This window comes from Zosterops lateralis (assembly GCF_965231275.1).
Source record: "Zosterops lateralis genome assembly, chromosome: 4".
NCBI classification, from domain to species: domain Eukaryota; kingdom Metazoa; phylum Chordata; class Aves; order Passeriformes; family Zosteropidae; genus Zosterops; species Zosterops lateralis.
This window is the reverse complement of record NC_139765.1, coordinates 35,870,699-35,884,345: the sequence shown is the minus strand read 5'-3', so window position 1 is coordinate 35,884,345 and position 13,647 is coordinate 35,870,699. Positions and strand designations below refer to the sequence as shown.

At 37.3% G+C, this 13,647-nt stretch overlaps 1 protein-coding gene across 2 annotated transcripts in view; it reads left to right on the top strand.

Moving 5' to 3' along the window:
* Nucleotides 1–13,647, top strand: part of NAV3 (neuron navigator 3) — a gene marked incomplete at its 5' end in the record, with an annotated part of 250,369 nt that overhangs the window by 116,318 nt on the left and 120,404 nt on the right. For both annotated transcript variants that reach the window (XM_083859059.1, XM_083859058.1), the window contains one exon: nt 5,854–6,889. In XM_083859059.1, coding sequence (XP_083715185.1) covers nt 5,854–6,889 — 1,036 coding nt within the window. The remainder of the gene's footprint in view (nt 1–5,853; nt 6,890–13,647) is intronic.

Here is a 13,647-nt window from a genome sequence, read left to right as displayed (position 1 = left end):
AGAATGAGAACCTTGATGAGGTTTTTAGTGAAGTCACCACTTGCAAGAGGATAAGGGGTGGCTTTTTGTAAAGACAATCAATTCCTTTTACAGAAAATAGAAGATGTAATGCTGCATATCTACAGACTACTGTATTTGAGATGTTTCCATGTGTTCTTTTTTTTTCTTATCAAAACAGCAGAGTGGATGAAAAAAACATTAACTTCACATGATAATCAAAGATAAATACAAGTTTGTTTTAAGGTATAAAGCAGAAATTCTTTAGAGAAAATGACTGCTGTGAATGCAAGGGTAGCAAAGTGATATTCTTTCATAATATTCTAAAAGAACAGAAGAACCTGTATTTGAGTACACTGTGCTCTACTTTCCCTAAAAAGAAAAACAACCATGCCATGCTATATTTTAAATTTAGTTGTTATACTGACTAATTTTTGAATATTACAATGAGATTTCCAGGTACTTTTTTGATATTTTTAGAAGTATTATAGGATGTTCTGTAACCTGAGATTTTTGAAGGATTTTTTTAGAAACAAGCTTCAACCTTTACAATAGTAATAATATAAAATAATATAAAAATAGGATTTTTTAAAAATAGTGTTACCATACAGTAACAAACTGATATTTCCCTACAATGCAGCAGAAATAATAAATCTTATATTTCAATTTTTGGTTCTGATGCAGATGCTTGGAGCAAGATAACTTCGCCAGCTTTTTTTTTAGTAGATGCACAGTCCATATGCCCGAATTTCTAAAACAAAGAGATGACTAGTGCTAAGTAAATAGCTGTTAGATATTGGGGCCAGCAAACCTCTTCAAGGACAGACCACTGTTGATACATTTTTCTCTGCTGTACACCTTCCTGTATGTGCAATAAGGAGACCTCAGAAAATATACAAAACATAAGATTTCTTTTTTTTTTTTAAATCCAGTTATATGTAGTACTTGTAATCCATTCCTGCGTAACACGGTCACTCAGTCTCAATGGGGAATAGATATTCAGCCACAGAGTTAAAGGAGACCTGAAGGTGATCCAAAAGAAAATGTGGTATCAGCCTCTTGTTTAGTATTCCATTATTTGCTCTCCCACTGATGTGATCTCCTTTGAATGTTGCTTAGGGAGTAGTTCAGCTCCATAAGAAACCTGGCTCCCCTGAGCAAATGCTGGTTTGCTCTTTACTGAGCAGAGCAGTTTTCCCTGACAGACCTGATCCAGCGTGTGACACAGGTAACTGTGTGTAGCTCTGATGAACTGAAACACAAAATGCACCAAAACATTAAACAAGCCATTAGCTGAAACTTGTTCCCACAGCTTTAGTGCAATTATGTTTTTTTTTTTCTGGACTTTGCAGCTTATGGATCAATTTCAAAGACCATGCCTGCTTTTCAGACACATCAGATTTATCTGCCTCTAATTTAATAACATAAAGATAGAAATAAAACTAGGAAAATTAAACTGTTTGAGTGAAGTAATTATTCAGATTGCTAATAAGGTAGAAAAAGTGCATTTTGAGTACAGCAAAGAAATAATGTTCTAATTCATGCCACATTTTAAAAACAAATCTTTACCCCTTATATCTTAAAAACAGTTTATTTGAATGCTGATGAAGGTGTCTATGTCATGGAGTTGTATTTCCAGCTTTTCAATATAATTTAGTGATATAAGATGGTATTTCTGTTTTCTCCAAACTCAGTTTAAAGAGTATTTGGTTATTTTGCAAACTCTGAGAAACTCTGCCCTGGAACTCTATTGTGTGATGATGCTGATGCAAATTGTTCCTCTCTGGTCAGTATTTACATCTATAGCTCATTTGTGTATGTTTCTTCTGGTGCCACTATTTTTCTATTTTTCCCTGGTGGTGTTCCCCTCTTGTACTGATAAGGGGTAACTACTTTCTTATGGACAGCTAGAAAGGGAGAGTTGAACAAGCTGAATTCTTTTAATTTCGCTAGCTAGATCTCCCATTCCTTTAAACATTCTTATAGCAACCCCTGCAACTCTTCCATTTTTTACTAACCTTTTTTATTGTGATTGACTAAAAATGGATAATCTGGACAGCTGCCTGCTACCAAATATTTAGATGATTGTGAGTAATTTTGCTGCAGTGGAGGAGCTGTTAAGAAGTTGTCCTCTCCAGCAGCACAGAACACAGTAAAGGTCACAGATGAGAAGACAAAAGAGGTTGATTATGTACTGGGCCCAAGTTCAACTCTTCACATGTCCTTTATTTGTTCAACAGCCTATGAAAAGTGGATTTGAAAATGTCCATTTGATCATAATGGTCTTGCTGGGTTATGATAGAAATTTCTCTTTTTGCACTGAACATCTGTGTTTCTGCTGTACTTTTACAGCAGAGGTTGAGCTCTGAAGCAATGAGTTCTCAAGCAGAATGCAAAACTGTTTTCACCAGAAACTGACTGAGCATCTCAGAAATAAGGGGTTAAGCCTGAAACAGAAGACTGACTTCTTGTAAAATTTAGCTTACAGAAATAAGAAATCCTTTTCATAGGTTGGCTTCAGTCTGTCTCAAAATCACCACAAGGTGGGGACAAGTTTCATGTAATCAGCAGATAAAGCCCAGCCCAACTGAATTCGCAGAAAGCAGTTAATTGTGTGCAGCTTCAGGTAATGCATTTGTGCTGGAGGTGGAAGGGAGTAGATCTTTTAATTCCACATCTTTAAGCATACAGACAAGTTGTCAATATTTCTTGAGAGCATGCAGTTCACATTCCTTGCAGAAATATTAAGGATGCCCTTTAAATTAAAGATAAATTACAAGCTAAAGTTCTCTGTAATTTTTTGTTGCTGTTCATGATATGTGACATAGGGATTCAAATAAATACCAGTGGGTCTAGGAACCTGTAGGAACCTGGTGGGTTTTTTTTTTTGGTTGTTTTTTTTTTGGGTTTTTTTTTGGGTTTTTTTGGGGTTTTTTTTTGGGGGGGGGGCGGTTTGGGGTTTTTTTTGCTATATATGTAGCAGAACAAGCTGCTGATGAAACAATAAATGCTCTTCTTTTTACATTTTTCCCCTTAATGACTTCAATATTATACAGCTGCAAATATGGCAAGGCAGGAATTTTTCTTTGTAATCAGAGTACTTTTTTTTTTTTTTGGTAATAAAACTAATAGCCTGAAGCCATAAATATGTAACATAACTAATACAACAGAATGTAGTGGCATCCCACTGTCCACAGATTGTTACATGTATTCTGCATTAACTTTGCATATTCTTATGGTGAATTGTTCTTCTGCAAAAATACTGGTATAGCTTAAGACCCCAATCCTCCTGTTTATGTAGGGCTAGCTTAGTGCAAGGCAAGATGTGTGCAAGTGCACACCCACTTTTGAGCTATCAGCCCTGTGGCTGATTCCTGGTATAAATGAAGAAAGCCTGAGGGCTGCAGTAATTTCCAACAGCTGGGGTTAGCCCCAGGCTCTCTTACACCATCTGAGGCTCACTAGACAAGAACAGGGGCCCAGCCCTGTTCCTGCCTTGGTGCCAAGGGATCAGCTATACAGCTGCCCACCAAAGGTGCTCCATGGTGCAACCTGGAGCCCTGAAAATATTTTGTAATTTCTCCTGTCACAAAAAATACTCTGAGGCAAGCTTTACCATTTAATGTTTTCTTGCTTAGAACAAGACTCAGCAGAGCTGCTTGAAACCCTTTGTGAAGGTGGAATGAGCTCATTTACAGAATCACAGAATGTGTCAGGTTGAAATGGACCACAGCGGGTCATCTGGTCCAACCCCCCTGCTCAAGCAGGGTCATCTCACAGCATATTGTACATGGGTTCATCCAGATGATTTTTTAGTATCTCCAGTGAGGGAGACTTCATAACCTCTCTGGACAATCTGTTCCAGTTCTCAGTCACCCACACAGTAAAGAAGTTCTTCCACATATTCGGATTGAACTTTGTGTGCATCAGGGTTTTCCTGTTGTCTCTTGCCCAATTGCTGGTGCCACTGAGAAAAGCCTGACTTGACACACTCCCTCTAGATACTTGCATACATTGATGAGTCGTCTCTTCTGGAGGCTGAATAGGCTCAAGTCTCCCAGCCTATTCTTGTGGGAGAGTTGCTCCAGTTCCTTCATCATATTTGTCACCCATGTAGTGCTGTGGCATTTGCATACCAGGCTGAGGAGAACACAAAAAAACACTGGGCAGATGGAATTTTCTTGTATCTGTTAAGGTGGAGATGATTGGCTTAATGGAACTAGTTGCTAATAGAGTTAAGCAAGTAAAAATGTTACATGTTATCATGTTACATTTGTTCAGAGTTTTTTATATATGTTTTTAAGCTAGAGCTTTTTAATTCTATTCAGAGCAGTAAATTTTTGTTATGTTTGCATTCTCTTTGTTAAAGGAAAAACAGCTTCACTTTCAGTATTCTCAAAATTCTGCCTTTCCTAAATGTATTAGCAGCCTTCAGAATTCCAGATGGATAGTCGAATCTTTACTTGAAGTTTAAGGCTGAGACTGCAAAAATGAAAATGATGCATAACTTCATCCTATATGCTGAAAGGACAACTGTCCTCAGCATTCTCGTCTATGATATTATTCAGACAGGGGTCCCCAAGGTATCATGTACTATGTGTATATGCAAAGCATCAAGAGCTCTTTTGGTCATTACACAAACTATATTTGCATTGCATGTTTCATGGTCTTTTTGTAGTACAGAATTCAATATGCTATAGACCAGCTTACATCTAATTCTCCAACAGTCCCAATACTGAATGCCATGGCAAGATACATCCACTAAAAGAATATATGTCAGCTGCTGAAATAGCTGTGTACCACATGATCTGATTGCCATTACCACTTCGTTTATCTGGTGTTTCAGAGTGATGGTGTTTATATACTCAGATATGTCTTGGGAATCTGAACTTCATACAGAAGAGCTTAACCCTTTCATGCATTGTTCTGTTTTGATTAATAAGGCTAGATGATGAAAATCACAGCTATTAATTGGCGTAGTTTGATTATTGCAGAAGGAGCCTTGTTCTCGTTCATTCTGAAGATCTGCTGAAGTTCCTGGATGATGCAAATGTAGTGTATGTGCCAGAGCCTTCTTTACCTACCTGAGTTCAGGGCCAAACCAGCTATCATTGCTGTACCCATGCAGATGATGTATGACTGTAACTTTCAAGCACTAACACTGGTGAAAGTGTTGATGAAAGTTTTTCCTATCTATGAAAGTGTACTGGGATAAGTTCCTGAAGTGAGCTGCTAAATATTGTTAACAGTACTTAAAAGTAAAAAATATATTCTCATGAGCCTTTTTTGCTTTTATGACTATTGATTTTATCCATTTAATTTCAGTATTACTGCGGCCTTCTCCTCTTGCCCAAAACTTTAGCTTTTTAGCACATAGTTTTCTTTGACTAAACTTCAAACCCCTCTTTGTCCAGTTTTGTTTTTCTGCCATAATTGCAGCATTCTTTTTTTTCTTATTCAGTGTTTTGTTATGAACAAGTGATTGTTCATAAAGAATGAAGAACTGTAATGAAGAACTGTAATGAAGAATCTGTAATGAAGAACTTCTTCATTACAGATTAAAAATTAAAATCTTAACTTGGAAGGCATTATTTGCATAATGAAATTGTTGTAACAAAGGTGTTTCTGAGGCTTTCTTGGGCTTGTGGAAGTATCAAGCACCATGATAATGGTGGAAAGAAAGGCATATTTTATTAGCATCCTTCATGTTCCATGCACATATAAATTATGTTTGTTTTAGATCACATGTAAATGTGTTTTAAATGCCAGGGGAGTATGACATCATCTTCAAGCAGGAGATGGGAGAGTAACTATACCACTAAAAAACTATGGGGTTTTTTTCTGTTTTTTAAGCAGATTCACCAAAAGGCCCTCACCCCTCTGCAGGCATGAATGGAAATGTGCAGCATCCCACCAGCACCGGGCAGCAGCAGGTCTCTGCCATACCCTCTCCAAGTGCCAGCAAGCCTTGGCGCAGCAAATCCATGAATGTCAAACACAGCGCGACCTCTACCATGCTGTCTGTGAAGCAGCCCAGTCCTGCAACCTCCCCTACTCCAACTTCAGACAGACTCAAGCCACCCCCTTCTGAAGGTGTGAAGCCCCCTTCATCTGGACAAAAATCTATGTTAGAAAAATTCAAACTGGTTAATGCTAGGACTGCTCTGAGACCTCCTTTGTCACTGAGCTCAGGACCCAGTGACAGTGGGAGAGAGGATGACAACTTTTCAGAGTGTGGTGAAATGGATGTCTTAAGTGGTGGGGTGAACAGCGGCGGCTCCACAAGTAGCAGTCCCAAAATATCACCGAAGTTAACCCCTCCGAAAGCTGGCAGCAAAAATCTCAGCAATAAAAAGTCTTTGCTACAGCCAAAGGACAAAGAGGAAAAGAACAGGGACAAAAACAAAGTTTGCACTGAGAAAGCAGTCAAGGAAGAGAAGGATCAGGTCATTGAATCATCTACAAAGAAGAGCTCAAAAATTGCAAGCTTAATCCCAAAAGGAAGCAAGACAACAGCAGCTAAGAAAGAAAGTTTAATATCATCTTCTAGTGGGATCCCAAAACCTGGATCAAAGGTCCCAACAGCAAAGCAGAGTACTTCCTCTGCATGCACAGGGAGTAAGGAGGTTGAAAAACTGAGGACTACAAAAGGAAACCAGTCCCAGTCAACACCAAAATCTCAGCTTAGTGAGAAGGCTTCTCCTTCCTCTGGTCTTGCTTCTTCTGAAGGGAAAGAACCAAGTGCTGCTCTCACCCCAGGATCCTCCGTCGGTCTGTCAGCCTCGACGGCTGCAGGCAGTGGCCAAGGCACAGGAAATGGTGTCGTCCAGCTTCCTCAGCAACAGCAATACAGCCACCCAAACACTGCCACGGTAGCTCCTTTCATTTATAGGTAAGATCATGAAGGAAAATTGGGGTTGTGCTACTATTTAGGAAAGAGAGTTAAATGGATAAAGTAATGGTGTTAAAGTAATGGTGTTATAATGCTATTATCCCCCAGTTTCTCTCACAGCATCATGCCGACGTTTTCCTAATATTATTTTTAATTAATGTTACTGTATGAACAATTTCTTACAAGAACTCTGAGTCTTTACCTTGTACAAAAGCAATCCACTGCAAATATTTGCCATTTAACATTCAGAGTGTTTTGATTAGAAATACAGATAATGTGGTACATTCTCTGTGCTGCTTTCAAAAGGTCACAGCTGAGTCAGATTTCTAGTGTGAATATCCTTGTTCGCATTCTAAGAACCTCAATGTCTATTTGCTGATATTCGATAATATTTGCTTAGAATTCACCATTCTTTTTAAAAGATCGTAAAATAAACTCCTGATGTTTTCAGAATGCGTAACAGTACTGGTGGATATTTGAGGAAAAAAAAAATATATATAAACTTCTACAAGTATTCAAAAATATTTCAACAGTTTGTGTAGACAGAAAAGGTTGCTCTTTGCAGTTCTTTTCCTGTTTAGTTTTCTACCTGAAATAGGTGTAGATGAACTCCATGTGGGCAGTTAATTTTTACAGACAATATTAACTCTTCAGAGGGCCAAGGCTCTAGAAAATAAGAATGAACAGTTAAATGTATCAACATTTCTGTGAATTTATTTTGCTATATGATGAAGCAGTTGAAGAGAAGCTGGGAGATTCATTGTTGTGCAACTCAGAAGACAGAAAAAGTGTAGAAAGACTGACAGGCTGATTTGAATAATATTTTCAGATGGCAGCTGTTGGAGGGCTTTAGCTACAGTTGTGGGTAAAATTTAACATCCAATAAAATGGCAAATACATTATTAAATGGAATATACTGCCAGTTTTTGTTAGTGACTAGTACTCTGGATAATCTTGGCTAAAGATTAAAGAGATGATGAAATAGGCTCTGAGGAAATATATATATCATTACACACAACTAAACATAGCTTCAAAACCAATCTGGATGACTGATAAATTCAGAAAATCATATGGGAGGAAGAAAAGGCTCAGTATGGGTCATATTTATGCTAATATGCAGTGGAGCCTTTTGAGTTTCAATTTTATGTATCACTGGATGCACTTAATATGAATGTGACTATTTGGACTAAGCTCCGTGATACAGAGCATTTGTAGTGTGGTACATGAGACATTGTACATATGTATTAGGGTGCATATATAAGGAGAGAGAAAAGGGAGTTATGCTTTGCCTTCAGAAGTATGTGCTGCTTAATGGCTATTTTACTACATATTGATGCCATTTCATTGCACAATGGAGATGTCTTAGTTTTGTTTCAAACTTCGTCTTGAAGCAGTCAGTATTTTGAATATTAAAGGGTGAGAGAAGCATGCATCTTCCAGTAATATTTCTTATTAATAATTGTTTCTTTGCTTCAAGCAAAGAGCAAAGGATACTGTATTTGAAGTTAAATCTCACACTAAAATAAAATTCTCATAGTCAGTGTCTGATCTCAAAATGCCATAAGTTCAGAGTAACAGATTGGCTTTGATGAGGTTGCTTCAGTATGTATCTCTCTAACTGAGTTCAGAATCTGACTAAAAAATACACAGTAACTAAACTTCTTAAAAATCTCGAGGGCTTTGTAATACCGCACAATGATTTAATAGAAAAATATAAATATAATCAAGGATAAAATGTCCAAATTTTCAAAGGCAGTATATTTATTTCTGTAGATATATAGCAAGTGGAAATGAGCAAGAGCTGAGATACTATATTTGCATTTTTTGTTCTTCAACATAATTGTTTTCAAAGCAGTCGCCACAATTATTACACAGAATTTTTCAGGGGTGCTTTTTAACAGCTTTATATGAGTTATTAAACAACAATTACCATTTAGACTAACAGGGTTTTTCTTCCCAGCTACAAGGAATATCTAGACTCTGTGAGTTTGTACTTCAGTCCTCATAAAAAATGTCAATGAAGTTTAGTAAAAATACAGTGCTTTTTATCCAGAGTTCTGCAGAATCTTATAATAAATATACTTGTGTCATCTATTTAGACTGTTAGCACAAGTAAGCCAGTGATTTCTTGATTTGTGGCTGGCACCTGCAGATACCATATATTTTGAATTTTTCTTGCTAACCAAGAGGATATTACTGTAGATTTGTGAGGAAAAGGTGGTATTCCAAGCAGTATTTTTGAGACTGCCACATATTTTCCTTAAGTAAGTAATGCAAACCTAATATAGTTTTTAATAGTCATGTTTTCAAGAAGTCTTATATTTTTATTAATGGACAATAAAGAGAAAATACTGTTTTACTGGGAGGTTCTCAACTGGGATATTGCACTTTGCAGTCTTGGTGCTTTGCCCTATCTGATATCACACTGTATTTTTATTCCTCTCAACTGCCTGATATCAAAATTCATATGGGATTATAACTTCTCTTCAAATATTAGCAGCAACAGTCAGAATTGCATTTGAGATTATTATCTAAATGGGTATAATTTAAGTTCTTCCATTCTGCCAGAAAGTAATTATTTATTTTCAAATGTGGCTGTGAATATATTATTTACAGTCCCCTATGTGTCCCCTCTGAAGTTGACTGCAGGGTCCAACTGATGGAAGACTGAAGAAGATGTAATTTATTTGCCAGAAAGCTTGGTAAGAGATATACAGTAGGAAGGTATAATTGTTTAAAGTACACCAGCCACTACTTAAAATGACACATTCTTCCACTTAGAATTGTAGGAGACTGGAAATTGTGCCATTTTCCCAAGTCCCTTAACTTATATTCAAATTTGCCTTAGAATTTAGCTGTCTTCCTAGCAGTGCTTAAATTTCAAACAGAGAAGAATAACACACACTAGGCTACAGTGCAAACCAGAGGAAAAAGGTACATTAATGACAAAAAAAGAAATCCTACTGAATTTCAGTAGGAGAACATTGGGTTGTAACTGGATGCATGTACTGCACTTCAGCTTTATTTTATTAACTCCCTTAGTAACCACTGTAGGGGCTTAGTTGGTCTCTTTCCCATGGCTGAGATAAAGAATCTAAAGCTCTCAAATCCTAGGGCCCGTGTTGCTCAGCAATTCCTTAGTACCTGAAATGCTGAAGGTATAGAAATTGCTGCAGAGAATTAACTGACCACTCATCATCCCAAGCTGCACTTCTATGTTGTGCATTGCTTAAATTTCCATTTTTCAGCTAAGTTTTAGTTTGATGATAGCAACATCTGGAAGAAGTTTCAGCAGTGTCTGAGTTGCAGTCTTGCAGAGATATTCTTTCAGTGTTAATGCTGGACTACAAATACCAGTTTGGCACTTCTTTTGTCCCTGCAGAGTAAGAAACTGGTAACTTCAGCTACCTAATATGCTGGTGTAGAGAAAATGTTGCCAAACTCTTCTCTGAAATGCAGGGTGAAAGGATAAGAGGTAACAGATGCAAGTTACAGCACAGGAGGTGCTGATTCAAAGTTTAAAAATATGGTTTTGGTTTGAGGGCAGTGAAGCACTTCATGCAGGCTGTGAAGTTGTGGAATCTCTGTCCTTGGGCGTGTCCAGGATCCAACAAATCAAAGCTCTGAGCAACTTAATGTGACCAGACCTTCTTTAAGAAAGTCATTTGACCAGATGGCACCTGGATCATCTTTCTGATCTCAATTACTTTATGATTCTGTAAGGACTAAAGTATTCAATAGATAGGGCAGAAAAAGGACACATCAGTGTAATAAATAAACATATTACTAAAACTTTATTCCCAACTCCTTTACTACATGGTGATTAACAAAATTCCTTCACTAGGCCATAGCTTCAAGGGTGAACAGGAGGTTCAGAGCAGTGACAGATGGGAAGGAAGATATAATCTGATTGTATCTCTGGAAGTACAGTGAAATTCAATTCCAAACGCCTATTCAGGATGTTTTTATACAGGCTTAGGGAAAAAAAAATATTCTACTCTTCAAGGATCTTGCAATCATAACATGTGCAGGGTTTCTTGAAGCCATATTGATGTCCAGTTTTGATGACCAGAAGCTACTTCTGTGCCACTGATTGTGGAGTTTAAACTAAGTTTACAAAAAAAACCCATTCAGTTAATTGTGTTTTTAAATAGTAGATTATACTGCTAAATGTACTTTCTTCAATAAAGTGAGGACTTGAAGTCATACTGCAGTGCTTTATTGATTCCTGTTATGTACATTGCTGCTCTGAAAATAAAGCAACAGTCACTACCAAAGTTTTGCAATTGTAGGTAGTGCTAAAAATTTCCACTCACCAATTTTACTTGTAACAAATACATGGTCTTTGGACAAATCCTCCAATTTTCCCATGATTGATTTTCAAGTAATTGTGCAAGAAAAGTTTCCATTGTAAAGGGGTTAGTTTAAGACATGGGAAGAAGCATAAGTGCAGAAATCATTATAAACACATATTTGATTAATTGTCCTTTGACTGAAAATGGTGTTTTCCTTCTCTTTGATTGCTCTTTTCAAATATGCCCTTCCTTCTCTTCTGTGAGACTAAACCAGATCAACTCTTTCTGGTTTTGTGGTTTGGTTTTGTTTTTTCTTTTTCCAGAAGGGTTTCTTCTTCCCCATGAGCATCCTAGTAGCCCTTCCTTGCATCTGTTCCCAATTTAACTCACAATTCTTGAACATGAGTGATTGAACTGCTCATATTGCAGATGTGGTCCTGCCAGTCTGTTACACTGACAGTGATACACATTCAAGACAGCTGCATCTCAGAGAGCTGTTGGAAAAATGCCATCATATTCATCTGATATCTTTTGGAATGTCAACTAAAAAGCAAACAAATCTTTGATGTTATCTGTGTTTATCTAAGGTTGGCTATTTTGTTAGAGACAGGAAATGACTGACTGTATTGGAGACCACTTATTAAGTAGTGTTTCAAATTCTGTTTTTAATTACCCCATACAGGCTCATTTTAATCAGAATGAATAAGCTTGTGCAGGTCTGATTGAAAGAAGGATTTGTCCCATTAAGTGGGTTTGATACTCTTAAAAATAGGTAGCATGTAATTCAGTGAGTTGGGGTAAATATATTCTTTGATTGCCATGATTAAAATAGAAACAGATTGTCCTGTTTTCCTGAAAGTTGCCTAAATTAACCTGCACTGTAGATGCACAGCACTGGAAGAAATATCACTGGGCTGGCTTTGACTAAACTGAAATTCTTTTCCCTTTCCTTGATGTCAAGAGAGATGCAAGAATTTAATTATTTTTAAGGCAGTGGGCTGTGAATAGGTAGAGGATAGAGGATCATTTGTTAAGGCGAGTGTGCAAGGTTAATGAGAAGATCACTTAATTTGCTGTTTACTTGCTTCGAGATAAATCTGTGCTGCAGTCCTGCAGCGATCACTTGAGTCATTCATAGGATTAATATGTCCCACAGAAAGACATTAAAGACAGAAGTATAGAAGACAAACCTCACAGTTTCATTTCCCAGGTTTTAAAAACTAGAAGAGGCATTCATAATCTTGGTCCAATGTATCAGAACCCACAATGGGCCCACAGGAACACAACTTGAAGTTTTAGGTAGCCAGTATGTACCTGGGCCTCCTTGTTCCCCAAGAGCCCCAAAATCCTACATCATTTTACTTGGAAATCTTTCACGCCTAGTCTCGTTTTTCACCATTCTCAGTGCCCCTGGGCTAAGCTCGACTGCAGTGAGAAAATCAGGGCCTTGGCCATCATGCATGAAAAGGCAGGGCTGGTGTGTAAGTGCTGGCAGCCAGCAGCCCCCTGGAAACCTCGTAGAAAAAGCACTATTTGTGAGAGACCTGTTCCCTGTTCCCTCCTTGCAGTATCTCCATTGCAGCTGCTCAGGGGCTGGTGCTTTCCACTCCATCTGTACCACAGCAAATAACCAGGGGTCTCAAGTAAGCAGAACTTAGGTTTCTGTGAAATCCGTACTCTTCCATGAGATTTCTGTTGTTCCCTCAGATAATTAAAATGTTAGTGATTTAAAGCCCTTTGGGAAAGCAAGTGGGACTGTGGAATTTCAGAGTATGTTCACTGCAGAGTGATAGAGTGAGCTCTTTTTTTACTTAAGAGACTCTCCTCCCAAGCATCAAATGCAAAACTACATTCAAGGTTGGCAGGACATAGTTAGCCTTGCAACATGTGCTGAGCTTGTGTTTCCAGTAGTGTGTGACAGACAAGAACCAAAAATAATTTTTTATGTAGCAGTTATCTGTTTCCACATCTCAAAAGTACAGAAATTGGTAAGAAAACAATGCATCTGATCAGGCATAATTTACATTTCTATTTCTGAGTTGAATGATTCTAATCAATAGATACCACCGTGTCAGTACTTGTGCTGCTCTTTGTGCAGATACTTGTTTGCTCATTGATTGTTACAGATTACTGAAAAAAATCAATTCATTTAAAGAAAATATTAACTGGAAATTTATTTAATAAAATAAGTTGCTATAAAATTATTTTGAGAGATAAGTCACTGTTTTTATGAGTTTTATTTATAAAATATAGATACATCACACAGTTAAATGTTTCTCTTTGAAGTTTATTTGGTCATTGGAAACACTTTATGATGAATTTTGAAAATCAAACTATAAATGTCACATTTTAAAATTAGGATATAAAAATTTCACTAGTCTTTTAATAAGTCAGATGAGTGACTGCTATTCATGTCAGGAAAGCTGGAAGAACTTAAACTCTAAGTGAAGATCTTTTAAAATT